The 20,914-nt window shown below is 25.1% G+C and overlaps 4 protein-coding genes across 8 annotated transcripts in view; 1 reads left to right on the forward strand and 3 right to left on the reverse strand.

Moving 5' to 3' along the window:
• Positions 1-12,432, reverse strand: part of LOC127288115 (tetraspanin-5) — a 76,295-nt gene extending 63,863 nt beyond the window's left edge. Inside the window, exon 1 of one of the 3 annotated variants that reach the window (XM_051315381.1) lies at positions 11,594-12,432. In XM_051315381.1, coding sequence (XP_051171338.1) covers positions 11,594-11,683 — 90 coding nt within the window. In that variant the 5' untranslated portion in view covers positions 11,684-12,432. The remainder of the gene's footprint in view (positions 1-11,593) is intronic. The other 2 variants (XM_051315382.1, XM_051315380.1) reach the window with 2 other exon arrangements.
• The window catches only part of LOC127288110 (stomatin-like protein 2, mitochondrial), an 85,651-nt gene that overhangs the window by 49,273 nt on the left and 15,464 nt on the right, over positions 1-20,914 (forward strand). The window lies entirely within an intron of this gene.
• Positions 13,350-14,647, reverse strand: LOC127288117 (protein YIPF5). The gene is made up of 2 exons (XM_051315383.1): positions 14,191-14,647; positions 13,350-14,118 (listed from the first exon to the last, which is right to left on the reverse strand). The coding sequence occupies exons 1-2, from the start codon at positions 14,408-14,410 to the stop codon at positions 13,559-13,561; spliced, it is 780 nt and encodes a 259-aa protein (XP_051171340.1). The 5' UTR covers positions 14,411-14,647; the 3' UTR covers positions 13,350-13,558.
• LOC127288105 (sodium-independent sulfate anion transporter-like) lies at positions 15,019-20,221 on the reverse strand. The gene is made up of 12 exons (XM_051315366.1): positions 19,816-20,221; positions 19,413-19,738; positions 18,439-18,577; positions 18,060-18,268; positions 17,589-17,743; positions 16,872-17,169; positions 16,486-16,798; positions 16,108-16,269; positions 15,869-16,009; positions 15,652-15,797; positions 15,405-15,587; positions 15,019-15,341 (listed from the first exon to the last, which is right to left on the reverse strand). Exons 4-12 carry the CDS (start codon positions 18,192-18,194, stop codon positions 15,075-15,077), a joined length of 1,800 nt encoding a protein of 599 aa, XP_051171323.1. The 5' UTR covers positions 18,195-18,268; positions 18,439-18,577; positions 19,413-19,738; positions 19,816-20,221; the 3' UTR covers positions 15,019-15,074.

The following is a 20,914-nucleotide window of genomic DNA, read 5'->3' on the forward strand; positions in this document are numbered from 1 at the left end:
ACTTTTTCTATTTTTCCGTGTGTATATATGAATAGGAGAGAGAATTTTGACGCTTATGGAATTTTCATTCAATATATCTAATCCGTATATACTCATCAAATCCGCACCCTTTGAGCGCATTCAAAGAGTCGATGAAACCTGGAAGAGAGGAACAATGACATCACCAGTGCACACACGAGAGAGCCGATAAGGGTCATTACGTGCCACATTATCATTTCCTGGCTGTATTACGAAGCGGCGGCGCTTAGCGAAACGGTACACACTCAAAGTCATTTAGAGTCATCAAGAAGAATGTATATATATATACTGATATCAAAACCCATATTCTCTGATATAAATTTTCAAATGCCCCTCGTTACGCTTTATATACACGATACACTTCATTAACCATAAAATATATATAATCTATTTAACTTTTAATTGAATTTCAAATTTATCAACAGAGAAATTTTTTTTTCAGAAGGAAAATCTTTAGATATATTTCAAAAATATTTGACAAAGATTCTTGAAATAAATTGTGTCTTAAACTATGAATATTGATTGATTTGAGAAAAGAAAAATTTCAACTGTAAAACAAATGAAAAAAAAGAAGAAGAAAAATAGAAACAGAGAATGTATAAACTTGGCTTATTTTCTTTTCAAAATCCCTCTCTATATTTAAGTATGTGTTTTCACCGCAACGACGGGAAAAGATCGATAAACGCATTAACGCATAAATCATTTTGTATACCCACTCGACTGAACAAGTTCACGTGAGGCTTATAATTGAGGCCTATATACGAGAATATGAGAAAGAGAGAGAAAGAAAGAGAACAAGTTGATTGGTTCTCTTTACAACCCCTCGCGAAAAAAGAACCCCTAGTTTCTTTCACTCCAACCCCAACAGTCGATAAGATTCTTTTTGTTTTCCATTTTTCTTTTTTTTTTTTTATCAAAGTGAATGGCAAATAATAATGCACAAATATAAAAAGGGGAGGCAAAAAAAAAAAAAAATGAAAATAACATCCGGAAAAGAAAGTTCGTACACTTTTTGTTTCTTTTTATTAACAATCGATACACATTGTTATAATAAATCGCTCAACAAAAGAAACTCTTCTCAATTTAAAACCCACCCCCCCCCTTTTTTTAAAAACTAAGCGTCGTAATAACTTGTAATTACCTCAAAATAAAATTCATTATTCTTCTCTGTATTTTTCTTTTGTGAATAAAAAAACGCAGCTCGAAAAAAGTTGGCGAAGAAAAGAGAGTCTTTAACTATTGTATAATAGTTATTAATCGTAATTCTTTTCCGTGAAATTAAGAATCTTTTCACATTCTGAATAACTGTATAACTACAAGGGAGGAAGAGGAAAAAGAAGAAGATGAAGAAAAAGAAGTTCAAAGTTGGCGTGTCTTCAAAGACGTCTTTTCTAACTTCAGCTAGCATTAATTTCATTGTTCTGACATTGCGAAGAGTTTCCTGTCTCTCTCTTTCTCTCTTTACATCTAGTAAATCGAGTCAAGTAAACCTCACGCAGAATATACTCAAAGTGCTCTTTTGTTACGAACATTTAATAAATGCATTCACTAAATTTCACAGAAAACTTATACGCGAGTCAACTATGCACACTTTTTGCAATTTTTCCTTTTTTCCTTTTGCTACTAATTTTTAGTCATTTTTCACTGAAACTTTAGTACAAAAAATATAACTAAATCAAATAGTAATATTTTATTATAAATTAGTAAAGAAAAATATTACTAAATTGTATAGTACTATTTTACTAAAAATAAGTGAAATTTTCTAGTTATTTTTCACTAAAACTTTAGTACAAAAAATATGACTAAATCAAATAGTAATATTTTATTATAAATTAGTAAAGAAAAATATTACTGAATTGTATAGTACTATTTTACTAAAAATAAAGGAAATTTTCTAGTTATTTTTCACTAAAACTTTAGTACAAAAAATATAACTAAATCAAATAGTAATATTTTACTATAAATTGGTTAAAAAAAATATTACTGAATCGTATATAGTAATATTTTACTAAAACTAAATGAAAATTTCTACTAATTTTTAGTTATTTTTCACTAAAATTTCAGTAAAGAAAAATATTTCTAAATCAAATATTTATATTTTACTAAAAATTAGTAAACAAATATTACTAAATCAAATATTTTAATCTTTTACTAAAAAATAGTGAAAATTTCTAATCATTTTTATTAATTTTTACTAAAACTTTGGTGAAAAAAAAATTACTCTCTTAATCTAAATTAGTAAAAAAGCTTAACTAATTTTTTAACACTTTTTTTTCTTTTAAATTAGAAAAGTTTAACTAATAAATAGTAAACAACAATATTTATTTTACTATTGACTATGTAAAATTTAATTAATTCAAAAGCAAAAATTGAGTCACCAACTCAAATTAGAGTTAAAATTTTTCCAATTCAGTTTTAAAGAGTAGAGAGTTAATGAAACAAAAAAAAGATTCAGAAAGATTAAAAAAATTATGATGACAAATGTCCCATGCAGCAGATTATAAAAACCATTATGTAAATAGAAAATTATTATATATCTAAAATGAAAATTACAGGTATAAATTATTTAATTAACTAATATATACGATTTAATCTTTTATTAATTAATCACGAGCATTAGGAAAAGTAGAATAAGGGTGATAACATACCTGTATTTTTTATAACTTGAAAATTATAAATATTTATTATTCGCGGAAAAAAAATAATTTTTTTTGTTTAAAAAAATGATTTTCTTTTCCTTCTTTTTTTTGATTAAAAGTCGAACTCTTGAGCTATTTCAGAGAAATTGAAAAGCGAAGATCAAAGTTTCTTTTTTTATATCACACATATAGAGCTATCATAATATTGTTATATAAAGCATTTCGAGAAAGAGAGAGATAGAATATGGCCTGGAACATTTGACATTTATATATATGTATATAAAGGTACATATATCATCTTTGTGAGATGCGTTTTAGCTGCGCAATCCAGTATGCTTTAGAGTTTCTGACGCATTTAGGTTAAGGGTGTGAAGCAGAAGCTGAACCACCACCATTTCCCCCCCCCCCCCTCTTATCGATCGTTTACGACTAGGCACGTAGACGATATTCAGAACGAAATCGCATCTTCGTGCCTGCATTGTGACAGCTTAGCGTTAGCACACGTATAGAAGCGCAAAGTTTTAGAGGAGAAATACGCTTTGGGATGTGCAAGGCAAGAGCAAAACGTGTTCAACTATAACGCATAAGAGAGTGGATTTTATATAATAATAATAATAATAATAATAATTCGAAAACTACAACGAAAGCAAATTGTCCCTGAATTAGAAATGATCGAAGATGATAAACAATCATTCAAAATTTATAATAAAAATTAATTTTAATTATATAGTTTTATTTACGATGATAAAACCAATTTTTGAGGTTATGTCAACTGAATCACCACCTTAAAGATAATAAACAGTATTAAAAATTATTTACATTTCTTTTAGAAAAATTTTGGTTTAACAGAAAAAAAAACATTCCTCTTCTTTTTAGGGAAATTGACTGACAAAAAAAATCTGACATTTTCGTTTATATACCTTGATCAGATTTTATCAAGATCTTTTGAAATTCTCGCGAAGACTATATATATATAGCATAAGGGATGAGAGATTTCCAACACTTATCCATCAAATCCTGTGAAAATACAGGTAAAAAGGACATTTTAAAGAAACCCGATCAATTTTCCAAACGTCTTGAAAAGTTATCATTTTTATAAAGTGGCAACATAAAAAGGTCCCTCGTCAGACATATTCAAAAGAAAACTTTTTATAACGAGTTTGGCTCAATCATATTAAATTATTTTCAAATTGAACCGGAAATGCAGAAACTGCTGTACTAAGATAAACTGAAAAATGAAGATAAGTCGAAAAAACTTATACTAAAATCATTTTGTCAAAGAAGACTATTTTTAAAATAGAAAATATTAATAATATATTATTATTACTATTATTTATTATTATTGTTATATTATTATTATTATTGTTATTATATATTATTAATATAGTTCCGCTATTTTGTGGTAATATAAATAACTTTACCAAATATATATTATTAACGACAAAACTTGTTCTACGGAAGTTATGATCTTCAGCAACGACTTTTGTAATTTTTCTCTTCCTTATATATATATATATAGAGAGATAAATGCCTATATAGAAATTGCAGCAGGACGTTCCTATCAATCGATATGAGAGAGAACACATTCTCCTTCTCTAACGGGAATTTCAGAAAGAAATTTTGCTCATTCTAGTGGAAGAAAAACAATAAGATTTCAATTTTCCTTACGAAAGAAATTCAATTACAAAAGAAGAGGAACATTTATTTTTTTTTTTTATACAAATGATGTAAATAAATGATGAAGAATTCAATTATATTATCGATCTAAAAAATTGATTGAATCAATTCAAAAAACACACACGCGAATTCAATTTAAAAAGAAAATCTTTACTTTTTGTGTAAAAAAATTTTTTACATACAAACACACACACACACACAATCGGGATTTAGCTTTGAAAATCCTTGTTTACATTAGTTTCCTACGATTTTCATAGAGAGAGAGAGAGAGAGAGAAAAAGTGTCACCATATTCGTGTCACGACTTCAAGAAGTTTTCGCTATGAACGAGAGTTGGTACCCAAATGACTTTATAAATTCCCTTAATTTTAATTTAATTCAAAAACAAAATTTAATGCACGATTTCATATTCAATTGACTTTTGGAAACATCCAGAGAAATTTTTTATTTGCATTTTATTTGAGAGAAAAATTTATTTTCCTCAAATATATAAAAATATATTTGTCTCAGAATAATTTTTTATTTATTAAAAAAAAATTTTTTATTTAGTACAAATAAAAATTAACTTACTGCAAATAAATTTTTTATTTAAACCAAATATAAAAAATTTAAAAATTTATTTGAATCAAAATAAATATTTATTAGGCTGTGAGACAAATATAAAATTTTTTCTGAGGGTTAAAAATAAAAATTATTGTTCCATTCAAAAATTAAAAAAAAAAGCACAAAAAAGAAAGGAATTAAAATTTATTGTTTGTAAAAATACTTTATGTTTACAATAATGATTATATTTTTTCAAGTGGAAAATTATAGTGCGTCGAAAAAAAACTGATTGTCAAGTATGTCATGTCAACTGTGCCTAATTGAGAATAGTGTGAAAACTGCATATAAGTGCATTTACCCTTCTTAGGCGTTCAAGCACATCATTCAGACACTCTTGCTTCTGACCTACTTGTTCTACATAATATGCTTGCGCACAATAAAAGCACAATTATTAAAGCGCAGACAGAAATCTATTTTATGTCGGAAACGAAATAAGAAAATTAAATTACAGAGAGAAAATTATGAATGAGCAAAAGGCTATTCTATATACTGAATTAAAATATCAGAGGAGAATTGATATAACAATATAGAAATAATTCAAATTCTAGAAATGATGACTTTTGTATAAATTATTAACTTTTAATTCATTTTTTATTTAATAAAAAAAAAATGGAGTGAAAAAAAATTTTTCATGACAGATTCCAATTATTAAATGCTACATTTTATTATCTGAAACTCTAAATCACATAAAGTGTGAAATGAAGGAAAAAAGTACAAAGGAATGAGAGAGATTAAAAGATTTGTTAAAATCAAGTTACGAAACTCGTAAAGTAACGAGAAAGAAGTAAAATGAAATATAAATCAAATTATAATTTCTCTAAAAGATTATCTCATACTTTTAAATTAAAGAAAATTTTAATATAAAAAAATTTTTAATGTAAAATATTATATTTTTAAATCGCTTTATTTGTGGAATTTTATTTTTTTTTTAATTAAAACGTTTCTTTTTTTATAAAAAAAATTCTTTAATGAAATGGTTTTTTTTTTGTAAAGTAATTTCAATTGGATTTTTTTTTTTTTTTTGGTTTCAAATGCTCTTATTGAAAGGAGTGAAAACTATTACAGAGAGGATTTGTTTTTGAGAGTTTATAAATTGGAGCAAAATAATGAATTCTTTTAAAACATTTTTTTTTTTGTGATTCAGATTTAATATATAAAAATATATAAATTATAAGTTTGATCGAAATGCGTGGTGGTGAGGATATTCGTGCGGGCATTAAATAATGTGTTTTATGACATTTTCCGGTGGGCGAACGATAGGGTTCTCTTTACCTATACGTATGCGTGCATTATACACATGGGCTTGCAAGAAATGACTCATGACAAAGGGGTCGTCGAACCTCCTTCTATACTTTTATTTTTTCCCCTCTCTCTTTCAACAGGCAAACTAATCGAAAATACCCCAGGTACAATTCGACCACCAGGAAATTAATTTAAAAAAAATAAAACCTTAATATTCTTTATTCATTTTAGATATTAATTTTCAAAATTTTTAATATTATAAAAAATATCAGATAAAGTCAAATTAAATTTTTCAATAAATAAAAAAATTTATTTATAAAAATTATACGTTTTTTTTTTAATTATTTAAATAATTTAATTGAAAACATTAGAAATTAATTATTTAATAAATCAATTAATAACAACTAATTTTAATAATTATAATTTATTAATATTTTAATTAATTTTTAATATTTGATATATTTTTAATAAATTAATTTTTTGAAGATTGTCGCAATATATTTTTCAGGACAATTTATTTCGTTAGACAATTTATTTCGTTAGACAATTTATACAATTGTATAATGAAAACAATAAAAGTTAATAAGTTTTTAATAAATATAAATATATGAGAAGAACGTTAAAAAGTCTTTTGATACAATTTTTTTTTACTCAATTAGAAAAGTACATTTTACTGGCTTCTAATTACAACATGCAAAAACACTCTGCAGAGATACTTAACTCACGAAAGTAGTTTATGTTTTAAAAGTACTTCAAAAAAAAAAAAAGAAAAAAAATTTTAAACACTTAATTTAATGATTTTTATTAACACAACTTGTTAAACATAGTTGTGAATTTCTTTATACACTGAAAAAAAAGATTTCTTCGACTTAAATATAATCGATTACTTGACTATTATTAAAATAAATATTTATTTATCAAATAATTTTTTTTTTGCATCAAATAAAACTGGATTTAAACAAATAATTTCTATATTTAAACCAATAATAAATATTTGAAATAAAATAAAATATAATTCCCAAATTAAAACATATTTGATTCAAGGAAATATTTATTTGATAATATTCAAGTAACCGATTATTTGTATCAAATAAATTTTTTTTTCAGTGAAAATTATAATGCGGTTAAATAAAATAAAATTTATTTTATATATTATTATTATTATTATTATTATTATTATTATTACTGTCATTATTATTATGTTATTATTATATCATTATCAAAATCATTATCATCATCATCATCTTTACTCCAAAATTCGACAATTATTTAATTATCCAATTGAAGTAATTCTCGTGGTATTATTCTCAAAATGATTAGATCTTGTTTACTTAATTAAATTGTTGTGTGAGGCCCACATGGCATCTAATCTAGTGGGCTGACGTATCACGTGCCATTGCAATCGGAGTAAATCATTGTTCTCAACTCGCCTACGTATCCTACTGAATCAACGTCATAAAACAGAACGACCGTGATCTATCGTTACGCAAGTTTAGAAAGCGTATCGTATTACTGATTCGTTTATTGTATGGAATTCGCTAAATGCAAAAAAAGAGTTTCCCAATTCACGCATATATTCGATAATTTGGAGCCCTTTTTAAAATTTTTCTTTTCTTTTTAATAATATTAAAAAAAAAAATTTTTAATTTCTTAAATAATAAAATTAATATCAATAAATATAATAATAATAATAAATATATTTTTAATATACCAAAAACTGTTTTAATCTTTTTAATAAATTCTTTGGCAAAAAAAAAAATTATTATAGACTATTATTTATTTTTCAAAACAAGAAAGTTGTTGTGTAATTTTTTTGCAGACTCAATCAACCATAAACCGTTCAATTTATTATATATAGATGAAAAATGGGATCGAAACGGTTTCTTCCTTATATATATATACAATCTTGTGCGGATCGTCGAGTAAAAGACAAAAAATTGTATGATTATTAAAGTGAGTAATCGTGTGCTAAATGAACGTCACGCGACGCAAAAATTGTATATTATATTATACAAAACAACGTGAAACATTTCCGGATTCAGGCGATAGTGCAGAAAGTAAAATTACTCCTTGGAATAGCGCTTCGTATAATAACTGTTTTTTTATATCCGGTTTGGTTAAGTAAAACTATTTTTTAATTTTGGTAACTTAGTAACAATCGGCATTTAATATATATATATAAATTTACGCGATATATAGACCGTGACGTGTGTATATATACATAGAATCACATGTGCATAGAAATACATTCTGAGGAATATGCAACAATAAATACGTAACTAGTTCAAGATTCTGCATAATTTATATGCCACTAAATTAAACCTTCTCTCATCCGACGGATGCAAATTTAGAATTTAACTGTAAAAAAAAATATTCTCTTTTATTCAAAAAGAACAAAAAAAAAAATTTCTAATAAAAGCAAAACTTTTTTTCATAATTTTCATAATAGAAAAAAAACCGGAAACATATACAAGTATAATTTGTATAAAAATTAACGGTTCACACATTTTCCAATTATTAAAATAATAATTTATTTGAAAGTCAGTGAGATTTTATCGATTTGAACAGTTGTTCAATTTACGGGTCACTGAAAATCAGTAGAGCAAAGATAAAAGATATTGTAAACAATTTTTCCTATTTTTAGAAAAATTATTTTCAAATTATTTTTTGTAACAAAAGACTTTTTTTACGTTTTTCTTTTTCATAAAAAATGTTTTTTTTATCAATTGTATGAATATTCCATGAAAATTATTTGTAATTTCTAAAATAATTTTTAAACACAGAATTTGCTAATTAAATATATATGTGAGCTAATTAAAATATTCATATTTATTATTGTAAATTTGAAATTAAATTCTATTCTTCATAATGTTGGTTTCATATCTATATAATAATGAAATTTGAAAGGTTTTAAGTGATTGTATATTATTGGATAACAATTAAAGATATTAAGTGTCAGGATATTGCAAATAATTATTAGTTAATGAATTTGCAATATTGAAATTATAAACTGTTTCAAAAAATACTGTACCGAATAATTTTATCAGTTTTTCATTTTTATATAAATTTTCTAAATATTCTTCCAACAGAATGTGATATAGATTTAAAAGAACAAACACTATTTTAGATTCCAGGATTAAGAGTAAAATTCAAGGACTTTCTTCCGTCTTCCATTAAGAAATTCCAATATTCACTATAGACATATTATGGCATTATATATGAATAGAAATACTCCAATGAATCGAACAATGTGAAAAAATATTTCTCAGAAATTGATTTCTTATTTATGAAACCAATTCAGGTAGATATATCACAATAATTCACAAAAAGGACAAACAAATTTCTCCAAAATGTTGCGTTATTGATTCGATTCTATGAAGCGAGAAAACCTAATCGAATTATATAGAAATGAAAATTCACCAGACTGACAATATAAAAAGTTAGTGGTGTCTAAAGAAGAATAAAAAAAAACGACTACTCATCATCCACTCGATTTATGAATCACCTAAATATATTCTCAAAGAAAAATTAATGATTTATTGTAAAAAATGAAAGTATTATTATGATAATCATAAATATTATAATTGGCTGTTTCAAATATATAACTGAGTCATTCAGAATTTCAAATTACATTCGCCTTTTTTTTTTATTTCATTTTATTAAAAAAGCAAAAATTATTTTTGAAAAAAAAAAAATTTAATAAATATTATTATTTATAATATATTATTATAAATAATATTTTAAATAATAAATCACGAATAATAATAACAATAAATAATATTTCAATAATAAATTGAAAGAAGAGTGAAGCGAGAATTATAATAACGGTAGTCACTATATATATATATATAGAAAAGATGAACTCATTATAATTTCAAGACGAATGTCTTCCTTATTCAATATCTGACGATACTACATTATTAGTTTTACTGTCCGCGAACTGTACCTTTTTTTATATAAACGTCAATTGCAGAAATTTTTAACGTTTTATTTATATATTTATATTTAAAATAAAACCAATAGACCAATAAAAAAATTTTTATGTACCTACAAATTTTATTATAATGTTTAAATTAATTAAAATATTTTTCAATTAAATTTTATTTTAATTTCAACATTGATTTGAAATTATTATAATATTCAAATTCAAAGGAAAATTTAACTATAATTTATATGCAACAATTTGTGTATTTCAAAGCCTCATGGAAAAGATTGAAGAATATCAGAACTTTTCAAGGTCAATGCCACTTTTATACCTTGTGGTTTATGTCTTATACAATATGTATTATGAGAAAATTACACCTATTACCCATCACCGTAATTTTCAATTATATATATATACATATATGAAAAAGTATGTCCAAAAAAACAGTTTTACACTAAAAGCTGTATCATAATTTTAATCGCACTCATTATTATATTAAATTTTTTTTTCTATATTTATAAATAAATTGTAATATAAATTTATATTATCATTTTTAAAATAATATTATAAAACTTCTTCTGTTAACGAGAAAGATCTTCGTAATAAATCATAGAGAAAATTGACAAATTTTAATTTAGCTATTATCTTTTTCAATCACAAAGATAATTTGAAGGTAGCCTTATATGTAAAATAATTGAAGAAAATTTAATTCAAGTTGAAGAACAAAATGAGTGTAATACCATAAGAATTGGTCATAAATAAACAAAAAGACTTTCATGCCCCCCGTCGGAAATTGATTTGGTCAGCTGCCAATCGTTTAAACGGGAATACTATTTTCTAACTATATATATATGCGTATATGTTGGGATATTGATAAGTTCATTTTGCGATAAATGTAAAATTTGGAAAATTGCCAAACGACATATCTTCATTTAAAATGTTCTATTGTATCAATAATTTAAATTTAAAATCAAATTAAAAAATTAATTTTCACTTATAACCTAAAATTTTTTCCAAGATAAAAAAATAAAATTGTTTGAAAATAAAATAAATATTTCTGCCATAAAATTATTTTCAGAATTCAAAATTGAACCTTAATTATTATTTCTCAATAGCTTACTATATAGATATAACTTAATAAAATAGATAAACTTGGAAATATTTTGTTTTCATAACTCTAAAAAAGGCAATTTTTATCAAATTCCTAACCTATAAATTGTTGATTAACAATTTTCCAAAATATTTTAACAATGCGAAAGGAATTTCCTCTTAAATATACAATTGATTGGCAATTGTTTTGGAGTAAACAGACAAATAGTCTATTTTGATATATCAATTTTTTATATATATATATACTCCAAAACAAAGGCAAAGAGATGAACAGAAATTTTCCCGCTCTAAATTTGTTACATATTTTAAAGCTACAATGAAAGGAATTCAAAACAATTTGCAACAAAGTAAATTTCTAAAAAATTAAATGAAAAACTTACCCAAAATAAAACATTAAATCCAAAGATCATGTATTTGAGGAAGCAACTAACTTCGCTGACATCTCGTCTGTAGTATTTCCGCGCGGGCATGGTCCAGACACATTTATAAATCTATTTCTTGCGAATCTCGCGCGCACACACCACTATAAATTATTATCTTGAAATCACTCGCGAAAAAGGAAGAAAAAAAAAACGAAAAAAGAATACTGATTAATAATAAGGGAGGACAAAGGATACGCTTTGCAAACTGGAATAATGACGGGACAGTGCACACGGGGGTGGACGCGGGGGTCAGGCGGGATGTCAATCAGGTCGACGACAACATCGGCGGGTCATCCGTCCACTTGATGTATTTTATAAGGATATTGGGTCGGGTGGATAATGACGTCCCTTTTGACAGCAATGCTTGCCGAAGGCCGATCAGCTGATCACAACAATACACCATAACACAATTAACAATACCGCCATTGTCTCACACGTCACAACGCACACTGCTTGGTGCTGGATCAACCAGACTACCAGCAGGTCAGACTCTTCCCCTACCCCTTTCGTTTCACTCCCTCTCTTGAACCATCATCGCTCGATGGTCCACTACCCCGCAACCTTCTCTTAACCGTTGTCGTTCACCAGGTTCAACTCACCCACTCTTGTTCTCTCTTCTTGTGCGCAGACCTTCCTTCCCACTTTTCTCACATATTCACATACACACTCACTATTCTCCAACTTTTTTTTTACTTATATATCACAGTATTTCATTCAAAATGTCCTTTGACCTACGACCTACTCTTTTTCCCGACGTGTTCCGACGATAACACACTCAAAAATGGCAATTCAAAATTTTCTTCCCACCAACCGTTTATTAGATCAGTGCTGCCAACTGACAAAAAATTACGATTACGATATTAATATCGATAATCGATTCTATAAATTTGAATTATCAAATAAATTTCTAAAATGTTTAAAGTAATTACTGAAAATAAATATTATTTTTTCAATTGTATATTAAACAAATAAAAGAAAATTAAAGTAATATATAACCTAACTTGTGGACAAATTGAAATCGCAAATATCGAATTTATGGCGGAATTTTTGAAATTAAAATTTGGGTTCGATTCGATATATAATCGAAAAATATTTGAAATTAGAACTTTAATAATAAAATTATTATTGTTAATTTAATAAATAAATAATAAAAAAGGAAAATATTGAATAAATATTTATCATTATTAATTAAATATTTGTAATAAAAAATCTAAAGCTTAATAAATATTTTTTAAAAAAAGTACACTTTTCAGTGAAATAATATTCTCTCTTTTCTTTCTGATATTTATTTTATTAAGTGAATGTTTTAAAATTTAAACAAAAATATATTTTTTTCTTTTTACCCTTCATATTCCACCCTAAGTTTATCCTTATCTTTTTCTCGACAAAAATGTCTAGTTACCAACGGTATACACTGAATACGCAAGCGCTAGAAATACTTTTTCTTTATTCACTTTCCTTCTCACTCCGACTCAATCGTACACATACAACCCTCTATATTAATATCTCCCCTTTTCACAATCACAAACTTTCAGGTGTGACGGTAATAATTTCCCTCACGATCATGCATGTATAGCGAATTTATTCCCGGAAATATAAAAACAAAGAATTATTCTTCCCCTTTTTTTGTATATCATTTTTACAATAATTAATAGTTTTTCCATGCGTTTTATTATTATTATTATAATTTAAATTTTCAAAAAAAAACTCAATATTCAAAAATAAGACCTTATCTTTTTATTATTTTTCAAAAATGACTGTACACAAAAAATAATTCACTTGATTCCAAAAAGGATGATTTACAAAATTTTCCAATTATTTTACATTCAAAAAAACAAATTCAACTCAAATATAAGATGAAAAAATAATTTTCATTTTGAAAAATTGAATATTATATTTAATAAGACGATTATAACGACGTATTTAAAATATGACTAACAAAGTAAAAACACCATACAAAAGGATACAGGGATAAGCAATAAGTAAACGTTGCTTATCCTCGCCGGACATTGCTGAAAATAATCGCGATGCAGAAAGTGAAGCCCATCCAACTGTCATTGCAGAAAGAATTAAACCAATTGGACCACGAAGTGTTGTAAAAATAGCAATTCCAGCTAAACCAACAACAGGCAATATACAATATCCTAACACTGATGCAACTGATGAAAGTGTAATGTTACCAGTGCTACTCATTAGCGATTGAAGAATATACATGAGAAGACATGATGTCACTGCAAGTCCATAAACATAGCCAAAATGTGCTTTTGATCCGGCTAATAATAGAAAAGCAGCAAGAATCAAGCAAAAAGCTACTGGACCAGCTAAATCCGAATCCTGTAGAAGATAATTTGCATCATCAGTTTGTCCACGTCGATGAAATGGATTTAATACGGCCAGAGTTTTCTGAATAATTCTATCTGGATCTATTCCTAATTCTTCAAGAAGTGGTGGTTCATTTTCCTCGTCTGTAAAATCATTTGGACCTTTGCAAAAAAAAATTAATTACTAAACTTGTTAATGAAAAAAAAAAAAATTATTTTAATTAAAAAACATACCTTTAGTAAAACTATCCTGACCATAAACATCATTTCCATAAGCACTTTGTGTAGGATCGAGAAATCCCTTTTGCGTATATGAATAATCCACAGCTTGTTGATCACTGTATGATTGAAATTCAAATTGTTGATCTTGTTGTCCAAAACCAGTTGGTTCAAAATTATATTGATTTTGTTGTGGTTGAGACCAATAATTATCTTGATTAGTATATCCAGCCATAATGGACCACTGTATAACCTCAAAAATTCAGTCTTCACGTTTCAAAATAAAATTCTCTTCAATGGCACATGAAATTTCATACACTTTTTACACTAATACATTTAATTTTGATTTATTGTGTAATGAAAACGAATACATATTATTGTATTTTAAGTAAATAAATAAAACATATTATTTTGTTTTTGCAGTGACACGACTTTAAATCAACATCAGCACTGCGGACGTTTTTTTAACGAACTAATTTTGCAGTGATACCAACTGCATTTACAGTTGTACCAAGAGGCGCGTAAAATTTAAAAAAAAAAAAACATTTTAGTTCAGTAATTATAATTACCAAAAATGTTATAAATAAAATTTTCTTTATTTTTTCTGTTACATAAAATTTGAAAATTATTTTATCACAATATTTTTACTCTAATGACACTTTGAGGTATTTTATGGCTTTAATTTAAATAATTTAAAAAATATTATATTAAATGCAAACAAACAAAATAAACTAACAATTATTCAAAAACTATTATTTAAAAAATTTTAATTCAAATTTAAATGAATAATTTATAAAAGAAATTTTCGTTTCTTGTATGTTAAATATTTTTTATCAATAGTAATTAAATTAGGAACTCTTTTTTTTAATATTATTTACAAATTAATTAATTAAAACACTTTATACACTTGTGTTGGTGTCATTTGAATTAATCCTAATTATAGTTTTACCATTAATATTTTTAATAAACTTTCCACTATTTGCGATATTAAAAGAAAATTCATCATCAATTTGTTTTAATACTGTAATTAGTTCGACATCTGTAGAAGCAATTAAAATTGTTTCAGTAACATGAGATTGAATACTTTTTGAAATCTCATCTGTTGGATTCAGCAATATTAGTCGACCTCCAACGCCTTTTAAATCTCTTACCACTGAATTAATTCCCTGAAAGAATGCATTTTAGAAAAAAATAAAAAAAAAAAATTAAATCAAATATCAATAAATTACCTGCATTGCTGTAAAATCTATTCTATCGATATGCGAACAATCGAGTACAATGTTAAGTTGATTTTTTTTTGCATTTCGTTTATCTTCATTTAAACATTCAGTTAAGTATGTTCTTAAATAATCCACTGCAGGAAACATAAGACCTGCACTGGGTCTTACCAAAATGTAAGGAGATGATAAGGTCTAAAAGAAATAATTTTCTTTTAAAATACTGTTGTGAAAATTTTAAAACTTACTCTTCACTTACGTTTCTGTATTCAATATACATAGTGGGCCTAGCGTTAAAATAAATAAGAATTGCAATATCAATTATAACTCCAATTATAATTCCCAATTCAACTCCAGCGAATAGACAAGATAAGAATGTCACTAATGCTGGAATTAAATCTCTTTCTGCAATAAATAAAAGTGAAAAGAACTATTTTTTTTTTTTATTAAAGTACATAAAAATTAAATTCACTTACTGCTACTTTTCCATATAGACTTGAACATTTTAATCTCAACCATAAAAATAACAGCACAAATAATAACAGAGCTCAATGTTGCTCTTGGAATATAATAAAAATAAGGTGTCAATAAACTCAATGCTAAAATAACTAAAATACCTATATAATGAAAAGGGAAAAATTTTTTACATAATTTTTCATAATTATTAAAATATTTGCTAAATTTAATATTTTATTAAATAGATGATAAAAAATACCTGTATATAATCCACCTAAAGGAGTTCTTACCCCGGAAGTATTACTAACTGCACTTCGAGAAAAAGAGCCAGTGACAGGCATTGAATGAAAAAAGGATCCAACCAAGTTGCAAAGCCCCAAGGTTAACATTTCTTGTGTTGCGTCTAAAGCCTTGCCTCGAGCTTGAAAAAAAAAAATAAAAAAGCGTCATGCTTTAATAGCCGCTACTGATTTTCTTCCTAGATTGTTATTAATTTATTTTCTCTATTTACCACATTCTTCTATATGTTCAAAAAATTTAAATCTTTTCAATTAAAAATTTATAATCAATTTTTTTTTTTTTTTAATATAAAAATAATAATATACACAAAAATACAGAACAAAAATAAAATACTCACAAAATGCTTTGGCTATTGCAACATTTCCTATTATTGAAATTAATGGAACGACAATAATTCCAAAACCAAATGTTTTGCATATTTCTAAAAAGCCAATAGTTTGATTTTCATTTTGATGAGAAAATTGAGGTGGTTCTACTTTTGGCAATCCAGCATCAATATGTCCCGTGAGAATAAATGGTGCTTTTGATCGACTTTCAAAAATATAGGAAATTGTCGCACATAAAATCACTACTAATGCATTTCTTCCAGTTCCTATGAACCAAATTAGTCTACTGATAAATCTATTGGATGACTTTATATCTTTGATTGTCTGCAAAAATAAATAAATAATTTATTCTAAAATTGAAAATTTTGTTCAAAATTTTACGATAGAAAAAATTTACTTTAAGACTCAGAAGAATTACAATACAGCCACAGGAAAGTATCAAATCGGGAATTTGTGTTTGATCAATTTTATAAAAAAGTTCTTTCCAAATTTCAATGAAACTTTCGCCATGAATTTTTAAGCCCAATAGGCCTTTAATTTGACTGCAAGCAATTATTAAACTTGCAGCTGATGTAAATCCAGAAACAACTGGCGTCGATACAAATTCCACAAGGAAACCTAAACGCATCACTCCAAGAATTATTGTTACACATCCAGAGAGGAAACACAAAAGACCAGCATATTCTGGAATTCCTCTGAAAAAATCATTTTCAAATTATTAATATTTATAAATATTTATATTTTTAAATTAAAACATTAAAAAAATATAGAATTTTATTTTAGAAAAAGAAAATTATAAATACAGTCAAATAAAGTTGTGTATCAATTTAAATATACAAATTTTGTATATTTAAATTGAAAGTATATCAAATCCATCCGGTAATTTAATGATAATAGAGTTACAAGTAAATGAAGCATGAATGAAATCGCAGATAATAATAATTCAAGCTTGTACGTGCAATAAATATCATCGTATCCATTGTACGACTATTAATTCTAATTGCAACTCAACTGTATATATAGAAACGACCTCAATATATATATATATGAAATTAGAGCTCGTGAAATTCACGTGAATTAGATTTTTTCTTAAAAAAAAAAATTATTATCTTACCTCGCGTAGGTAAACGTTAATAATGAAATAAGGGCAGTAGGTCCAATATTCACTTCAGGGCATGTTCCAAAGATTATGTAAACGAAACTTCCGGCGAATGCACTGTACAAGCCAAATTGTGGTCCCAAACCGGCTAAACCAGCATAAGCTATTGCCTATTAAGAAAATTATCATTATTAATATTAAATATCAATCATTTAAATTTTATTTTTTATTTATCCACTAAAAAATTGTAATTAAATATTCGACAAATTTTTCTTTTTTATTATATTTGGAATAACAATTTTTTTCAATTTAATTAGTTGTAAACAATTTTTGTTTATAGGCAAAAAAAATAATTGTAATTTAAGAATATGTAAAAGAATAATTACATTCTACTTTTTTAATTTTCTTTTAAACGTTTTTAGAAACTATTAAAAAAAATAAAACGTTTATACTATTAACTATTACACAAGCGGAGATAAATATTACCTGTGGAATTAACGTCAATCCAATTGTTAAGCCAGCAACAAGATCTCCGAGAGCATCATCAGAAGAATATTTTGGTAGCCAAGTTACAATTGGAATCCTTTTTTTGGCAGCTTTCAGTAAATTTAAATTCTTCATTTTTACAGTTCATTAAATTCTAAGTTTGAATTTATAAAAACAACCATTCAATTGGATTTTTTTTTATTAAATCACTGGAATTTTATTTAAAAAAAATAAAACTTCTTTTAAATATATAATTTTATCTTATTAATTCACTTTATTATAATTGTAATTTTTTTTTAAATTAAATTCTTAATAATATAAATTTTACCAAAAAAAAAACACTTTTGCATGTACTAGTTAATTAAATTTCAAAACCCACTTAATTTATTATTCCGTCCAATCTCCTTTTATTTTATGTTCTGACATTCTCATTTTATTCACAAATTTCATCCCCAATTTTACCTCTTTTAATATGTTTCAAATCAAATACCTCCTTCCTTTTCTGTCAATCAACTCTTCTGCAATATAAAATTACTTTCTCTTTACTCACGTAGATATTTTTAAATTATATTTCATTAATTAGTCGACAAAAAAGTTGTTAATATTTCATTCCAATTAGTAAATTTTTAAATGACATTTTATCAATAAATAATTTGACATTATTATTAAATTATAACATTTTTTTTATTATCAACAAATTAATAAATTATAATTAAATTGATAATTAATTTTATATTTTAACAAAAAAAAACAATATTTACACATATTGGTAAAAAAAATGAACGAATTCGATTTTTAAATTAAAGTATGTTCTCATTGAAGGTTTTCACGGTTACTGAACAAAATAAGATCTAATTTCCGGCTAACATTAAGTAATTTAGCCATTCAAATATTTGTGTTATAATTCTTTCGACTCTAAATAATCACGAAAAATGTTATTTTTTTAAATTATCATAATTATCGTCTAAAAATTAATTTTTAGACAAAATTTTAACTTCATCTTTAAAAGACATTTAATTAATACAATTAAATTATCATTCTAATTAATAAAATTCAATTAGAATAATTAGAAAATAAATTTAAATAAAAGATAATTTTTCGATTTTTAAATATTTTTTTTAACATTAATAATCGCTTAAACCCAATACTTTTAAACCCAAAGTCGCGTGTATCCTATCTTATAAAAAAATTTGAATTATTTTTATAATTAAAAAATAATAATATAATAAAATAATACAGGTAATAATATAAAAAATAAAAAATTATATATTGATATGCGTCAATTGTAGGTCTCTAATTTCAAGTTTAATCAAAAGGAATGTAATTAAAGTTTGTTAAGAAGCAATTGCATACCTGTATTAAAATTATGTGTTGTTGCAATAATAATGATGAATGTTTGAATGCTAACTACTTAATAAAAAGTCAATGTTTGTAAACATAATGTGCATTGTTTAATATAATTCCTGATAATTAAATAAATTCACTTTCTTCAAAGATTTTCAATTTTCAATGAACTATCGATATATAAAAAATTCTTCTCATCATTGAAAAAAATTTACTGAACAGTTAAAAATTGTATTTGTATTACACAATTCTTATTTGTTAGGTAAAAATCATTTTTTTCCTTCCTCTCATTGATTTATCATTCACTTTATCTTGCACGTGCGAAATAAATTAGTCTGCGAAAAAATTAACAAGATCAGAATTAGAAAACATAAAATGTGTATAAAGAGAATAAATTACAATATTGATTTACCTTTCGTCTTTAAGTTTGAAGAAATAATTATCCTCGTTTCGAAAACTTTGAAATAAAATAAAAAATCTTGGATGTCAATTTTTTGACCAAATAAAAAAAATTAAATTAAAACATTTTTGAATTTTAAAATCCTGTTTTTCAATTATAATTTAATTTTCATTTTGTTAATTATTCATTTGTAATTGTAATTAAAATAATTGAATATAAAAAAAAATTGTTTAAATAAATGTTTTTTCAGATAAATTAAAAGATTTTAAACTTGAAAATCAACTTTGTTGGTCCTTGATGTTAAATGTCACGAGAAGAACTGCGATCGCACCTTTAACTGAAGTATAGACATTTCGTTTTTACAAACTTCAAGTTAGCTTTGTTAATTTAAATTGACATTGCGCTTGCGCTTTATTCTTCTGATCGACGACATGATTAACACATGTGAATGACTGTTTAAACAAATTGATTTAACTTTTATTATCATCCCCTTTCTAATTACAATCTCTTTTTCGTCAATCAAAAATAAAATTTTTTTTTGGGAAGATATTGTATTTTTTGTTTCAAGGTTTTTAATTTTTCTTTTTTTTTAATATTTAATAGATTTAAAAATAAAATAATTTTCAATTGTAAGTCCCCACGGCATTCAAAGGAAATTTTTAATAGCTTCATTTTTGTATAAACGGAGGAATAATTATTTATCATCGGCAATCTTTTTCCTGTTTTCTGTAAAAACATTAAATTTTTGCAGAAAAACAGCTATTCAACATTATATACATATTTCTGTAACTAAATGAAACTCACAATTATACATGGTTTAAATAGCAAAAAGAAATTGAATAATTTTATATATATATATTCTTCCAAGAAGTGATTATTATTGTAAATAGCTAATGCAATTATTATATTTTCCTTTTCAATTATTACGAAGACGATAATTAGAAAATTGTGAATAAATTATTTTAAATAATAATATTAATATTTTAAGTTTAATAAAAAAAAATAATTCATTTATATCTTTTTTGAACCTTATATAAGAACATACATGGAATTATATCATAACAATTATATTGTTATATTTAGAAGCTAGAAAATTACTCAAGACAGGAAA

The sequence above is a fragment of the Leptopilina boulardi genome, unplaced genomic scaffold (assembly GCF_019393585.1).
Source record: "Leptopilina boulardi isolate dan_hultmark-lab unplaced genomic scaffold, ZJU_Lbou_2.1 LbouV2_38, whole genome shotgun sequence".
Taxonomy (NCBI): Eukaryota; Metazoa; Arthropoda; class Insecta; order Hymenoptera; family Figitidae; genus Leptopilina; species Leptopilina boulardi.